This window comes from Jaculus jaculus, chromosome 15 (genome assembly GCF_020740685.1).
Source record: "Jaculus jaculus isolate mJacJac1 chromosome 15, mJacJac1.mat.Y.cur, whole genome shotgun sequence".
Taxonomy (NCBI): domain Eukaryota; kingdom Metazoa; phylum Chordata; class Mammalia; order Rodentia; family Dipodidae; genus Jaculus; species Jaculus jaculus.
The window spans coordinates 25150186-25167537 of NC_059116.1; the positions used below are offsets into that span (position 1 = coordinate 25150186).

Sequence of the window (17352 nt, forward strand, 5' to 3'; positions counted from 1 at the left end):
AACAACAACAACAAAAACACCCTCACACATTAAGACTCTATTCAGATAATGTTAAAAAGGGGAATTACATAATGAGCAGTTCTTTTCACACATTTGGCACTTAAAAAAGATGCAAAGCCCAAAATAATAAAAATCATCTATACCCAGTGAGGTCAGTTTGAATTTGAGCTTCAGATAGGCCTAGATTTTATAGTTTCAACTGAATTTCTTGTTTTGTTTTGTTTGAGGCAGGGTTTCACTCTAGCCCAGGCTAACCTGGAACTCACTCTGTAATACCAGGCTGGCATTGAAGTCATGGTAATTCTCCTACCTCTTCCTCCTGGTAACTGATTTTAAATTTGAATCAAATCTCTATATCTATATTCTGTCTTATTTTAGGCCTAAACTATATTTTTAAGTATTATTATTGTTAATTTAAAATTTTTATTTTTGAGAGAGAGAGAGAGAGAGAGAGAGAGAGAGCGAGCGAGAGAGAGGGAGGGAGAATGGGTGCACCAGGGCCTTTTCAGCCACTGCCGGACAAACTCCAGACACACGTGGCGCCCCCTTCTGTGCATGTGTGACACTGCATGCTTGTGTCACTGGTGGCCATGTAGGAGCTGGAGATTCCAGCATGTGTTCTTAGGCTTCACAGGCAAGCGCCTTAACTGCTAAGCCATTTCGTCAGCCCAAATCTTATTATTATGTATATTTATATAATATATTTTCATTTGCAAATCAACAAACATTTGTATTCAAAACCAATACCGACAGAAACAAAGTGGTTGTAAAAAAACATTTTTGGGAAAATTATGGCAATATATGTTGAGTTTCAAAGGTGTTTTAATTTTTCATAATTCTACTACTCTAAGGATGTATTATTTCTTCCTTTTATTATGACACCATTTCATTTCAAAAAGATGATGCAACTTCAATCTACTCTGCAGAAACAGCATAAAAGTATATATAAAGGATGTTTGCTGGACTAGCCTTTGTAAGAATGAGAAATGAAAACCTAAAACAACAAATAATAAATGGTCAACTACATTATGAAAGGAAGCCTTGAGCAACTACTAACATTCAAACAGTATTTACTGCGGGTTGGAGAGATAGTTCAGTTGATAAAGCGCTTGCTGCACAGGCATTAGGACCCGAGTCTGGAACCTCAGCACTCACACAAGAGCTACAGTGGTGTGGGTTTGTAACCACCATGCTATTGAGATGGAGGCAGAAGGGTTGTTGGGCTCAATGGCATGCTAGTCAAGCTGAACCAGTAAGCTCAAACAAGTTCAGCAAGAGAGCCAATCTCATTAAAAAAGGCAGACAGTAATTGAGGAAGACACCTGACACCAACTTCTAGCCCCCACATGTACACACACACACACACACACACACACGCAGACACACACCTGTGCCCACACACAACATATGAATATACCAACACACTTGCACATGTCCACAAATCCACATACATATGCCCAAAATGCAAAAAACAAAACAGTACTTTGACATAAAGTTATGGGAAAAAAATTAGGATGTAAGGGTATTGAAAAAAGTAAACTTTGTATAGTAGAAACACAATACACCAAAATAATATTTTTCAGTTATCAGTTGTATTTAATAGCAGAAAATGCTTAATTTCTCCTTCAAATCTGTTTTGTTCTTTACTGTAGTTTATAAAATTCTACATGTCTACTGCTATTACAATGAGAAAAAACATACAGCTATTTTTTAAAAAGCATGAAGAATTCCCCAACTACTGGTTACAAATTCCAAAACTCATGATGATCACTCACCTATAGGCGTAGATGTTATGGGTGGCACTGGCTATTTTCTTAGTCTCATATAATTTGGCAAGGACCATTTTCACCTTAAAAGCAGCAGTAATATAAATAAATATGTATGCTTTTATTTGGTCTATAAATATCTTAAAGAATAATAACAGTATCTTAAAAATAATGTTATATTAATGCAAACTAATTAAAAAAACCACTAGGCTCTGCAAAGGCCATTTGCTGAAGTTTTTCCTTATCTAGGGCAGAAACGTTCTTGGTATAAAAATGACAGAACTGGTATTTCTAAACACTAATTATCAACAGCTGTTTTAGTTTCTATGTCAGAGGCAGAGTATATGAAAAAATTTCCCCATAAATGTAAATGTTAGAATTTCTAGAAACTAGCTCTGAATTTTGCCAACTGTGTAAACTCAGTGTGCTAAGTGTACAAAAATAGTATGTTTCCAAGTTATAAAACCAAAATATTGTGAATCAAATAGGGTTCATAGAAGAGGTCCCTTGAAGCAGGTCTTATGAGAGGAAGGTCTTTCGTATCAGGGAGGGAAGGGAAATAAAGGTCAGGAAAAACACATTCCCTTCAGAGAAATAGCAATGTGCAAATGCAGGGATGTGGGTGATTAGATTTAGCCCATATAAATAAAGAGTTCGCAGTGCGATGGTTAATCTCTAGTTGTCAACTTGTTGGTGTTTAGAACAACCATGGGAACAAATCCTTTGGCATGTCTGTGAGAGAGTTTCTAGATGAAATTGAGATGGGAAGATCTACCCTAAATGTGGGGGGCACCATTTCATGGGCTGAAGTTCTTGGATTGGATAAAAAGAAGAAAATGAGCTGAGCCTCACTGCTCCCTGCTTCCTGACTGCAGTGCAATGTGACCAGCTGCTTCCTGCTCTTACCCCAAGCCTTCTTTACCTTCCCTGCCATGATGGACTGCATCTCCTCCAAATGTAAGCCAAAATAAAACCTTATTTTCCCCTAGTTTCTTTAAAAAAATTTTTTTTTAAATTTTTATTAGCATTTTCCATGATTATTAAAAAATATCCCATGGTAATTCCCTCCCCCCCCCACTTTCCCCTTTGAAATTCCATTCTCCATCATATTTCCCCTAGTTTCTTGTCAGGTATTTTGTCAAAGCAACAAGAAAATAACTAACATACCTAATTAAAGTTATATTTCAAATAAATAAGTACCAATATAAATGTAAAATAAATTAATGTTAGAATAAATATGTCCCACAAGGTAGTCTCAAGGTGGCTTTGAACTCATGGCAATTCGCCTACCTCTGCTTCTCGAGTGCTGGGATTAAAGGCGTGTGCCACCTAGCCAGGCCCAGTTTTAATCACAAATTGTATAACAAGTAATTATCAGTTATTACTTTCAGGTTCTTAGATTTCTGATCAATAAAATGTAGCAGAGAATGGCTAGTAAGATTTCTTTCAGCTTGCATATCAGCTAAGGGGCCATAATCAAAAAACAGAAAGTAGATAGAGGATGAACAAATTTAGAATGGAATGTCTAAGGTCTTGGCAGGGTTATGAGCAGAGGCCAAGGAGACCTCAGGACTTCAGAGAGAACAGATAGATCAGTCAGCGGCACTAAAAGCTGTGGTCCTGACCACTAGGCTATGCTGAGAAGAATTTCCTCTCCCCGAGACTGAGAGTCAAGTTCCATACAAAAAAACACTATCTCTGCTGGGTACACGTTTAATCCCGGCACTCAGGAGGCAGAGGTAGGAGGATTGCCGTGAGTTCGAGGCCACCCTGAGACTACATGGTGAAATCCAGGTTAGCCTGAGCTACAGTGAGACCCTGCCTTGATAAACAAAAGCAAACAGAAACGGTTATGTCCAAGAGCTGAGGCTTTAAGGTAGCTTACAAGGCTGGGGCAGTGGAGCACTTGTCTAAATGCATGAGGCTCTGGGTTTGATTCCCCAGCACTACAGCGGAGAACAAAAAGTTTTAGAGTACCAACAGAGCTGAAAGTAAAGACTAATCCCTAATGTTTGTGATGGATAGGAGACTTTTTAAAGTTACTTTCCAGGTAGAATTAGAACTGTCATATATCTCAATATCTAACTGGGGCTAGATTATAGAAATGGGGAGGAGGAAGAAAATAATTTTGCTGAAAAGATAGTGAGAAAGGCAATAACCTAGAACAGTTTTTGATGAACAAGTCTGCCATCTACATTCTTTTTTTTTTTTTTTCTTTTTCTTTTGGTGTTTCGAGGTAGGATCTCACTCTGGTCAAGACCCATCTACATTTTTTGATAGGAACAAGGTCATCTAAAACCAAGAAGCAGAAAGGAAAAGGGACTCATGTAGCAAAAACTGGGCTCAGTCCACAGATTCCTCATCAGGCCACAGTAGGATGGACTTAGTTTCATAGAAGTCCTGCTCAAGAGAACAAATAGCTTTTTTTTGGTTTTGGTTTTGTTTTTCAAGGTAGGGTCTCACTCTAGCCCAGGCTGACCTTGAATTCACTGTATTGTCTCAGGGTGGCCTCTAACTGATGGTGATTTATTTGCCAGGAGGAGATACAGAATGCAAGTATGGGCCCGCATCCCCAGCCATTGCAAAAAAAAAAAAAAATCAGAATTTTCCACAGTAATACAATGAGTTTTCCTTAATGAGTCATTGGAGAATTGAGCCCCTGACAGAATTTAAATATAACTCTGATGTAGTAGCTCAGAGATGGAATGCTTGCCTAGCATGCACATGGTCCTTGATTCCATTCTCAACCCCTCAACAAAAACAAAAGCAGAGTTTACACACAAGTTTGGAAGCAGAAACAATCTTCCATGACTCAATAATTTGAGTGGGAAAATGAACAAATAATGATTACCTTATGTGAAAAATGTAAGAGTGAAAATGAGGGTATTACAGCAAGATCATTTACTTGAATAGAGTTGGTAAGTCAACATCACAGTGAGCTAGACATAGTCACTTTACCTGCTTAGGACAAACTACTGGTGCCAAGTGTGCCTGAAAAGTGCTTCTTCGGTCTGTAATAGGAACGCCGTGATCAATTGGAGGTAATTCTTCTATTTCTATAAATTTAAAGAATTCATTTATTTTAATGTTTTACATCTTACCTTTAAATACTAGAAAATTGACAATTGAAGAAGGGAACTGGATGTACAGTATATGGCAAAAGCTGCCATTAATAGTTCACTATCAAAAATGTAAGTAAAATGTTCTTAAATGTATCGTGCCTAAGACAAAACTGTAAGATTTACCAATGATTTTCACCGGCCAATATCACTCAAGGTAAGTGGCAGAGCTGGGACACAACTCCTGGGCTGTTGTACAAGTTAAAATTGGTACAATATCTATGTTTTAAGGGTTTAAGGGACTCCTGAGACCAGCAATTGATAGCTGTTAATAAACCACAATGTTTTACCTGTCTATTACTACCCAACCTTTGGGTTAGGAAATCTATAACTTTGTATTGTGTAGCTATAATATAATGACTTCTCATAAAAGAGCTTAACTAAAGCTATGTCATATAATTAAATACAACAATAGTATATACAGAAATTGTTATGATATCTAGTTATTATAGATTTTCAACAAATTTAAAAATCACTAACTCACTCTTAACTCTGCTGAGAAACTTAGCTGTCCTGGTTGCTACTAACCAAAATAGCCAATAGGCAGGAAAAATAAATAAATTTCAATTATCTGCAAATTAATAACTTCCTCCTTACATTTGAGAATTTATGAAATTTCTAGGCAATTTCAAAGAACAATGAATACATATTAATACCACACCATCCTCCTCAAAAGAAACTAGCTAGTAATATAATACCTGGCTGATTTTCAACAACATTCAAATCCAATGCCTTAGCTGAATTTTCTGACTGACTTGTTACAATGAGATCTTCTTCAACGTCAACATTTTCCTCTTCAGTTTTCTTTTGCAAATCTGGGCCTGTGTGGATATGAGATGTCAGGATTGATCCATGAAGCAAATAAGAAATTACACTGAAGAAATCATGGGTCTTGGTCTCTAGACCAAGAAGGAACCATTTCTTCTCACAACAGAATTCTAATGAATAAATGAAGGGCAGAAAATCACTACAGGCAAACATCACAGCAATAAACATCTTGATAAGGTCCACAGAGAGATGCTAAATTTTTGGATGAGAATTAAAGAAAGGAGGGGAAGGGGTGAGAACGTAGCTAAGTGATACAGCATTTGCCTAGTGAATGCATGGCATGTCATTCAATCCCAGTATTGGGCAGGGGGACAGGACAAAATATTAAGCAGAGCCTTAAAGGACACCCTTTACTCAAGTCATGTGCATGCCCAAAGTCCCAGCTACCTGAAAAACAAAATCAAGAATATGACTTCAGCCACAGAAATTTGAAGTCTACCTGGGTAACAACATAGCAAAACTGTTTCCTTCTACAAAAGGAAAGATAGTAGCTATGATTGGTCTTTTTTCTTCTCTTTTTAAGAGACAGAGAGGATAGAGAACTGTTGCACCAGGGCCTCAGCCACTGCAATTGAACTCCAGATGCTTGTGCAACCTAGTGGGCATCTGTGACCTTGTGCTTACCTCACCTTTGTCCGTCTGGCTTACATGGGATCTGGAGAGAGAGCAAACATGGCTTGGGCTTCACAGGCAAGCACCTTAACCACTAAGTCATCTTTCCAGCTCCCCATATACTACATCTATAGGCCAGATAAAAATTCAAGAAAGTTTATGACACAAATCAGTAACTTCAAAACTTGAAGAATGGCCACACTGCGTAAGGTTATAGATGAAAAAGGGAATACATCATTTTTAAGAACAATTTTTAAGTTTTCCTAAGATTGGAATGTCTCCCAAATTTCTAGAGTTGTAAATTTTAACTGGTATATGTTTGATTTCTGTAATTATTCTACTTCTAGAAGTCAGGTTGGCGCAAAAAAAATATTTTGAGAATTTTAAAGCCAGTATTCTCATATGTACCCTGAAGTGCTATAAAAATCAGAATCCAAATTATAAAAATATAAGAAAAATATTTCAAAAATGCTACACAGATAGCGTATCTTTGTGCTATTTCACGTAGATTTTAAAAAGCAACAAAAATATCTGTTTCTGTGTAAAAACGTTAAAATCATCTAAAAAATGAACATCACTGTTAACTTTACATAGGTGTTCATTTTGTTGAATCTAAAAGAGTTAGTTCTCTATGAATAACTCTCTAAAACATTGTAAGTAAACTGCTGGCTCTTTTTTTGTTATAAAACATTTAATGTTAACCTATAATACAATGTAAACCTTTATGAAAAATTTTGAAGTACACTAGATTTCTTTAGGCAACTATCACGTTAAACTATTCAGGGTGCAGTACAAGTTGGGGTACTACATCCTGTGGGGATGGACTTTCTGTTGCTGCATTCCTCACAGGTCCTAAGAAGGACAGTTGTAAGGTGGAGCTCCTTGTTCAAGCACCAGGCGACAGTACTCCCGACTGCACTCTGGGGATGTCACTCCTCAGTTCACTTCTGAAATTCCTTCTTTGGCCTTGGCACCAGTAACTGCTGGCTCTTTTTAAAATTCTTTTTTTTCCACACTGAAAATAATTTTAACTGTAGCAACAATAAAAAGCCATCTGAAAATAACATCAGGTTAAACAGGGCTACTTTTCCCTCGAAAAGGCTCTTGTGGTTAAGTGGAACAAACATTAACACATGAAGTAACAAGAGACCTAACATTCCCATGTTGTCATGTACTTAGCAGTGTGGTTGGAGATTAAAGCTACAGAAAAATATGAATTTTCAAGCTTTTACAATTAGATAGTGGTGATAGGTGCACAACTGTGGGAATATGCTAAAAATTGCTGAAATGTACACTTTATTTTAAAGGATAAGTAATTAGTGTGTGAATGATATCTCAGTTAAATAATTGAGGGGCGGGCTGGAGATGGCTTAACAGTTAAGGTACTTGCCTGCAAAGTCAAAGGACCCAGGTTTGATTCCCCAGTACCCAAGTAAAGCTAGATGTACAAGGTAGTGCATGCATCTGGAGTTCATTTACAGTGGTTAGAGACCCTGGTGTCCCCATTCTCTCTCTCTCTCTCTCTCTCTTTGTGCCTCCCTCCCCCCAGAGATTGCTCAATGGTTAACCACACTTGCAAAGAATGCCCAGGTTCGACTTTCAAGTACACAGACGAAGACACACAAAGTGGTAGATGCTTCTGGAGCTCATCTGTAGTGGCAGGAGGCCCCTGCATGTCCATTCTCTCACATTCTCATACAACAGTTGTGTTGCTCTCATGTTTGTTGTTGTTGTTGTTATTATTATTATTATTTGAGATAGGATTTCACATCTAGCTCAGATTGACCTGGAATTCATTACATAGCCTCATGCTGGCCTAGCAAATGTCCTAACTCAGCCTCCTAAGTGCTGAGATTATAGGTATGTACCACAAAGCCCAGTGTCTCATAATATTTTTTTTAAATCCATTTTGAAATTAAATTCTTTAATAGCATAATATTAGTCGGAGTAATCTCAATGTTCTTTTTTTTAATAAACACTGTATTCATTAAACACTAGTATCAAATTTATATACTCCATCATTTCAAAAGGAGATGAGAGCTGAGGATGGTGGCACACACCTTTAATCCCAGCACTTGGGAGGCAGAGGTAGGAGGATTGCTGTGAGTTCAAAGCCACTCTGAGACTATATAGTGAATTCCAGGTCAGTGTGGGCCAGAGGGAGATCCTACCTCGAGAAGCAAAAACACAAAAAAAGGAGACGAGGAGTGTTAAAAGTTTATTTTACCTTAATGATGGATGGTAAAACAGAGCAAGATTATCATCAACCATAAAATTCTGTAAGAATATAACATAAAAACCAAAGGAAACTAAGCCTTATAGAAAGACACAATTACGTGAGTGAATAACCTTTCCAGAGAAACTTGATATAGAAACCATAACCAAAAACATAGACTTTCATATATAATTTTAATTACAGTAGCTACAAGAAAAACTATTACAAATTAAAAGAAGATAAACAGTATTTTTCAATTTTACCTGGTTCTTTCATCTGAGATTTTTGTATCAGAACATCTCTTATTTTCTCCACCCATAGGTAAAGAATGCTTTCACCAATATTCTGTCTGAAAAAAATTCAGGGGCAAAAAAAAATCATTCTTTCAAAAATTTCTTTCTTAAATTCAAGAAACATTTACATTATAATCTATGACATTATAAAGGAATCTAATGCCTTTCCAATTCTATAAAAAGAAAAGTTTACCAATATTTGTGTTTGAGTAACAATACATTATTTATTTATATCAACATGAAAACCAACCATAACTCAAGAAGGAAAAGAAAATTTCTGAATTAAAACTGGATGAGCTAGACAGATGCAAACATGACATTGTTTCTATCACTGCATACAGTTTCAAAATCTATGTCCAATCACCCTTAGCTTTTTCAAAGGTTTTGAACAATTTTAAACAACTTATTTGGTATTCATGCCATTTCGTATACTTGCTTCGACAAAGACATATACAGGACATACTGTGAACTGTTTCAGGGATTTAATTTATTTTAAGACCCAAGACAATCAATTCAACAATTTTATACTTACTTTGTTTTCTTTTTTTTTTCAAGGTAGCATCTCACTATAGCCCAGGATGACAGGGAACTCACTTTGTAGATCCAGGCCGGCCTCGAACACACCGTGACTGATCTACTACCTCACCTTCCCAAGGGCTGGGACTAAAGGTATGTGTCACCACAACTGGCTTATACTTTGCTTTTGCCAAAATCTTCCATTGCCTAATTGTTTCACTTTGGTCTCAAATAATGTTTACCTAACTCAGATAATTAAAGCCATTTCAAGGAATCAATGAGAAAAACAATGTGCTATGGGTTTTAAAGTCATGATCATAGTTAAGTTAAATGATGGCACAGCAACAAAATAAAGGCCAAGTTCCTAATTTTTAAGGAAATACATTAGCTTTGGTCTACGTTTAAAGAAATCACACTATTTCACAGCAATATCTTAACTCATTCCCTTAAAAGTTCCCTTTAAAACCATTATCTCTTTTTACCACTCAGCAAGCAGTATCCACCAAAGAAACTTTCCAAACAAGCATATAGAAGAAAGCTTTTCAAACAATTTGTATCTTCAAGCCTGCCCCGTCTCACTGGTGAGAGAGTTCCTAGCACAAAATCAACCTGTGTTCTTGTGCAACCTTCTTTGTAGAAAGCACAAAAGTCAACGGGGAGGTTTATAAAAACTGAAAATGTTGGTGAGTTTTGATTTTTTTATAAATCTATTTTAGCCCTGGTTGGTGGGGGGGGAGGGGATGGGGGGCAGAATTGGCACACAAAGGCCTCAGCCACTGCAATCGAACTCCAGATGCTTGAGCCACCTAGTGGGCATGTGTGACCTTGTGTTTGCCTCACTTTTGTACATCTGGCTTACGTGGGACATAGAGAGTTGAACATGGATCCTTAGGCTTTACAGGCAAGTGCCTTAACCACTAAGCAATCTCTCTAGCCCTGTTTTGAACAATTCTCACTCCTCCCCTCAATAAGAGTTACTGAGATACAGCAAGATTAGATGCATTTAATGCATAGTAATTCCCCAATACATTTGTATACAACCAATATTCTTAATTGTTTAATGACATACATACAAATAAGAAATGACAAATTTAGAGACTAGTTTTCCAGCAGTAAGTAGCCCAGAGCCTGATGAGGTTCAAAGTTCAAATCAACTGTATTTTGCTCCTCTACTATACAACTATGACCATAGACAAGTAATACACTTAAACTCTAAATTACAGTCTTTTCATGCATAAAATCTGACTGCTCCTAGCTTATCAAAATAAGTTTTGTGTGTGTGCATGTGCACATGTATGTGTGTACACATGTGCAAATGTATGTGCATGCATATGAGTTCTGGGGACAACATTAAGTGTCATTTTTTAGGTGCCCATCTACCTTTTATGAGACAGTGTCTTTTACTGGCCTCAAAATCAACAAAAAGTCTTGACTGACTAGTCCCAAGTCCCAGAGATCTGCCTATCTGCCTCCCCAGTGCTGGGGTGACAAGCATGTGCCACTTCACCCAGAATTTTTATGTGAGTACTAGGGATTGAACTGAGGTCCTCATGTAGACCAATTGAGCTACCCTCTAAGCCCACAAAATGATTTAAAAGAAGATTTTAAACTTGAAGGAAGATGAATAATAAACAGCATTTATGGCCCACTAAATCCACCTCAATCATTCAACAAATATTTTAAAAGCCTCTTTCACACATCATGGACTACACATAGCCTCTGGGCTATAGTAGAAAACTGAATGATAGAATCCCGTTTTTTTAGTGCCAGTAATCATCATTCTAACAAAACTGTGGTTTTGGATATAATTCTCCACCCTTGTCTCATTCTATTGATATAGTGACGTTAATACCCATTTTCACTAAGCACTTACCATGTACAAGAGCACTTGATGTACATTAACTGAGGAAACCGATAGAAGAAAATTGCTCCTAAGTATACACTCACATTCAAATAATCGTTTTTAGCTGAGTGTTGTGGCACACGCTTTTAATCCCAGCACTTGGGAGACTGAGGTAGGAGGACTGCTGAGTCTGAGGCCAGCCTGAGACTATATAGTGAATTCCAGGTCAGCCTGGGCTAGAGAGAGACCCTACCTCAAAAAAAAAAAAAAAAAAAAAAAAAAGAGAGAGCATTGGGCTGGAGAGATGGCTTAGCAGTTAAGGCGCTTGCCTGTGAAGCCTAAGGACGCAGGTTTGATTCCCCAGGACCCATGTAAGCCAGATGCAGAAGGTGGTACATGTGTCTGGAGTTCGTTTGTAGTGGCTGAAGGCCCTGGTGCACCCATTCTCTCTCTCTACCTCTTTATCTTTCTCTTTCAATAAGTACAATAAAATAAATCATTTTATTTTATTTATTTAAAGATTTTTATTTATTTATTTGAGAGTGACAGAGAAAAAGGCAGATAGAGAGCGAGAGAGAGAATGGGCATGCCAGAGCTTCCAGCCACTGCAAACGAACTCCAGATGCATGCACCCCCTTGTGCATCTGGCTAACGTGGGTCCTGTGGAATCAAGCCTCGAACTGGGGTCCTTATTCTTCACAGGCAAGCGCTTAACCGCTACACCATCTCTCCAGCCCAAAATAAATCATTTTTTAAAGACAGGATGTCACTATATGTAGCCAAGGATGGTCTACAACTCATCAATGTAGCCAAGGCTATTTTTCAAATTCACACTCTTCCTTCCTCAGCCTGCCAAATACCAGGATTATTGGCTGAGGCCACTATACTCGGCTGCAGTCTGAATTTTTAAAATACCTTGGAAGTAATTTTTCCACAGTCATAGAAAAATCTTTTACAAAATCAAAAACCTTACAAAGCTGACAGTATTGCCTACTAGGCTCCTGACCCTCCCATTTCATCTGTGCTCTGGCTCATGCTCTGAATGACTGATCTCCCTCCTGTGCATCTGGGTTAGGATGAGCGGCCTCTCTACGGGGCATAGGTGAAAACCTGCAAAAATGTGAGCCAGAAGAAATAATTCTCTTTAGAGGTTGATTATCTCAAGTGCTTGGTCATACTGATGCAGAGCTAACACAATGCTACAAGGATAATGTCATTTAGTCCTTATAGTGATACTATCCTCATCTCACAGGTAAGAAGAGACCCAGGAAATCACACTATTCAAAATCTGATTCTAGGGCTGGAGAGATGGCTTAGCAGTTAAGCGCTTGTCTGTGAAGCCTAAGGACCCCGGTTCAAGGCTCGGTTCCCCAGGTCCCACGTTAGCCAGATGCACAAGGGGGCGCCGCATCTGGAGTTCGTTTGCAGAGGCTGGAAGCCCTGGCGCGCCCATTCTCTCTCTCTCCATCTGTCTTTCTCTCTGTGTCTGTCGCTCTCAATTAAATTTAAAAAAAAGTGATTCTAGAAGCTACACCAAACTAGCATTAACCTCACCCTACTAAGCTTTGGGCGCACTCCTTGCTAACACTGTTCCTGACTGTGAGCTCCGCACCCCCCCCCCCATATACTCTTACTGGTGGGTTTGTTTTGTTTTATTTTTGAGCTAGCCCAGGCTGGCTTTGAACTTGGCAATTCCTCCTGTCTTCAACTTCTGAGTGCTGGGGCTATACATGTATTCTACTATGCTCAGCTCTCCTTTTGCTTGGGGGAGGGCTGTTATTATTTTGGGTTTGCTTGTTTTGTGAGACAGGGTCTCATGTAGTTCATGCTGGCAATGAACTCCTTAGTCCTCCTATCTCCACAAACTGAGATCACAAGGGCATACTGTCATACCCAACCTTCAGCTCATCTTTTTATTTTTTTCCCGAGGTAGGGTTTCATTCTAGCCCAGGCTTAGCTGGAATTGACTACGTAGTCTCAAGGTGGCCTCAAACTTATGTTGATCCTTCTACCTCAGCCTCCAGAGAGCTGGAATTAAAGGTGTGTACCACCATGCCCAACTCAGCTCATCTTTTGTCAAGAGTATTTTCTTTAGAACAATTCTTCCTCTCTGTAAATTCTTTTCTCTGCCCTTTAAGATATTTGCAAATCTTTGTAGAGAAGTCTCTTCTTGGCTTTTACACTCAGGAATATGTGAAAGAACTAGAACACATCCCTTGGAAACATACCTTTCAAGGAAGACAGTGCCCTTATCTCCTGTCTCAGGGACTAACTTAAATTAGCAAACAGATGGCCTCATCACAGAAAACAGTATTTGAAAAATCAGTAATAATTCGGTATGCCCACCATCTCCAATGATTAATCATCCCCCAACATCCAGTTGTCTAAGCTCATTTCAGCCTTAAAAACCCTCTTGTCTTTTGTTTTGGAGGTGTGGAGTTCAAACAGTTATAGTTTCTCTTGTCTATCCAAGTAGCCTTAAAAAAAAGTCATCCTTGTCTATCTAACTTTCTCTAGTGCAATTTCTGCTCTGCAAAGTTTCATTCATTCAACAGCATTAAAATCTAAGCCTACACAGTATACCAAAATACAAGGAAAAAAAAAAAGCATGATTTGGATGTAGTTTATTGGTAGAGTGCTTGCCTAGCATGTACCCCAGGCCCTGGATCCAAGCATTGGGTGGGAGGCGGGGGAGTTGTTGAACAGTTACATGAAGTTTAAGAGCTTAATTCTTGGATTTTAAAATTACACATTGTTTATTAAGTAAGTAGACCATTAAAAATTCAAAAAACTAGCCGGGTGTAGTGGTGCATGCCTTTAATCCCAGCACTCGGGAGGCAGAGGTAGGAGGATCACCGTAAGTTTGAGGCCACCCTGAAACTACACAGTGAATTCTAGGTCGGTATGGGCTAACCCTGCCTCAAAAAAACAAAACAAAGCCGGGTATGGTGGTGCATGCCTTTAATCCCAGCACTCAGGAGACAGAGGTAGGAGGATTGCCGTGAGTTCAAGGCCACCCTGAGACTCCATAGTGAATTGCAGGTCATCCTGGGCTAGAGTGAGAGTGAGACCCTACCTCGAAAAACCAAAAAAATAAAATAAATAAACCAGCCAGATGTGGTGGTGCATGCCTTTAATCCTAGCATTCCGGAGGTAGGCAGAGGTAGGAGGATCACCAAGAGTTCGAGGCCACCCTGAGACTACATAGTGAATTCCAAGACAGCCTGGGCTAGAGCAAGACCCTACCTCAGAAAACAAACAAACAAACAAGCAAAAAGTAAAAAACCAGAGTTGGAAAGACAGCTCAGCACTTAAAGTGCTTGCTGGCAATGCCAAAGGATCAAGGCTCAATGCCCCAGTACCAATGTAAAGCCAAATGCACAAAGTGGTACATGAGTCTGGTGTTCATTTGCAGTTGCTGAAGGCCTTGGCATGCCCATTCTCTCTCTCACTTCTCTCTATCTCTCACTGCTTGCAAATAAATAAATGACATCAAAAATCAAAGAAATGAGGTGGGTATGGTGGTACACGCCTTTAATCTCAGCACTTGGGGGGCAGAGATAAAGAGGATCTCCCTCAGTTCAAGGACCCCCTGAGACTACCTAGTGAATTCCAGGTCAGCTTGGCCTAGAAAAACCAAAAAAAAAAAAAAATAAATAAATAAAAAAATAAATGAAGTAAATAAAATAGAATGATTGAGAGGAGGAGAGGATATAATGGAAAGTGGAATTGAGAAGGGGATTGTGGGGTGGGATACTGAATTAGCATGGTTTATTGTCTATAATTATGGAAGTTATCAATAAAAATAATTTAAAAATATTTTTTAATTCGAAAACTGGGCTGGAGACATGGCTCAGCAGTTAATGGCACTTGCCTGCAGTCTACTGAACTAGGTTCTATTACATACACACAAGGTAGCACATGCATCTAGAATTTGCTTGTAGGGATAGGAAGCCTTGGCGTGCCCGTTCTCATTCTCTCTCTCATATATAAAAACTTACAGAGGAGTGCCAGGTGTGGTAGCGCAAGCCTTTCATTCCAGCACTTGGGAGGCAGAGGTAAGAGGATTACCGTGAGTTCAAGGCCACCCTGAGACTACATAGTTAATTCCAGGTCAGCATGTGCCAGAGTGAGACCCTACCTAGAAAAACCAAAAAAAAAAAAAAAAAAAAAAAAAAAAAATTACTGATCAGCTGGGCATGGTGGCACACACCTTTAATCACAGCACTCAGGAGGCAGAGATAGGATTGCCGTGAGTCCAAGGCCAGCCTGAGAATACAGAGTGAATTCCAGGTCAGCCTAGACTAGAGTGAAACCCTACCTCGAAAAGCAAAAACAGAAACAAAATTACAAAAACAAGCCCTTTCATTTTCACTCAATAAAAAGCATCTCAAATTTGGCAATCTTTTAAGATTTAAAAAATTTGGTATGACCTGAAATTCTAAAACTGCTAGAAGGAAAAGTAGGGGAAACACTTTAATATATTGGCAATAGGCAATGACTTTCTGAATATAACCCCAGTGGCTCAGGAAATAAAAGCACTAATTAACCACTGGGACCTCATGAAATCACAAAGCTTTTGTACAGCAAAGGACACTGTGAATATACCAAAGAGGCAACCTACAGAATGGGAGAAAATCTTTGCCAGCTATATATCTGACAGAAGATTAATATCCAGGATATACAAAAAACTCAAAAAATTAAATAATAAGAAATGAAACAACCCAATTAAAAATGGGCTAAGCAATTAAATAAGAGTTTTCAAAAGCATCTAAAAAAATGTTCTACATCCTTAGCCACCAGGGAAATACAGATTAAAACTACTTTGAGATTCTATCTCACTTCTGTCAGAATGGCTATCATGAAGAAAATAAATGACAATAAAAGTTGGAAAGGGTGTGGAAAAAGAACCCTTCTACACTGTTGGTTGGAATGTAAACTGGTACAGCCATTGTGGAAATTAGTGTGGAGATTAAACAGCTGAAAACAGATTTACCCTATGATCCAGCTATACTACTCCTAGGCATATATCTTAAGGATTCATTGCACTACCTTAGAGATACTTGCACAACCATGTTTACTGCTGCTCTAGTCACAATAGCAAGGAAACAGAACGAGCCTACAAGTCCCTCAACTAATGAATGGATACTGACCATATGGTACATTTATACAGTGGAATTCTATTCAGTGGTAAAGAAAAATGAAATCTGCAGAGAAAAATGGATGGATCTGGAAAAGGTTATGCTAAGTGAGGTAATCCAAGCCCAGAAAGCCAAATGTCACATGTTCTTTCTTCTATGTGGATCCTAGCTACAAATGTTTAGATTTAAACATGAGCTGAAGTAAAATCAGTAGCAAAAGCCAGTAGGCTAGAAAGGGGCTACAAGTGAGGGAAGAGAGGGGAGGACTTAAGGAAATGGTATTCCATATATTTAAGTAGATGAAGAGATTACTGGGGGTACAATGGACTAAGTGAGGTCATGGGAAGAGACTGAGGAAAAGAGAGTGGAGGAGGGCTAATCAAAATTCAAGATGGTATGAATCAGCTATATGGAAACCTACTTTTTGGATAATGGCTTACTGAGAAGCCTTAGACAGTTATTAGAAAAATTTCAGTGCCAGAGATGGGGTAGCTTTGTTGCTGTTGGCCAGGGAAGTCCCTGGTGCCCCCAAAACATTACAGGCCATTGCCAAGGCTCTTGGTTTCCCACCAGAAATACATGGTAAGACCCTATTGCTCAACATCCTTTGATTCCACATGCTTTGGCTGCAGGTTGTGGAGAAATCAAGCTGGAAAAAGCTACACTACACTATGGGAGACAGGAGACATCAGTGATGAAAACAGTGGACACTGAAAGCTTTAAGTTTGGCCAGCCAGGCCACATGACCCAACAGATGCTGTAATAGTGGCATGTCACTTATGGGGGGAACCTACCACTCTCTAATTGGACTGGAGGCCTGCTCTATGGAAGGGAATACCTGGTAGTGAAAACCTAATCAAAAGCTTATGATGTGGAGGTCATGAGCCTTAGGAGTGTAACATCTGCTCTTTTCTGGCTAAATGCACATATTATGCTCACCAAACTGCCCTGTAAACACTTTTCTTAATGTTCATATCCATGTATCAATTCTACTCTCACTACTGGTTAGAGAAGCTTAA

At 38.8% G+C, this 17352-nt stretch overlaps 1 protein-coding gene across 1 annotated transcript in view; it reads right to left on the minus strand.

Annotated features, from left to right (window-relative positions):
* The window catches only part of Impact (impact RWD domain protein), a 35927-nt gene that overhangs the window by 8564 nt on the left and 10011 nt on the right, over positions 1-17352 (minus strand). The window contains exons 5-8 of the mRNA XM_004654839.2: positions 8804-8889; positions 5584-5706; positions 4725-4822; positions 1776-1849 (exon numbers count right to left, since the gene is read on the minus strand). Of these exons, the coding sequence (XP_004654896.1) occupies positions 1776-1849; positions 4725-4822; positions 5584-5706; positions 8804-8889 (381 nt within the window). The remainder of the gene's footprint in view (positions 1-1775; positions 1850-4724; positions 4823-5583; positions 5707-8803; positions 8890-17352) is intronic.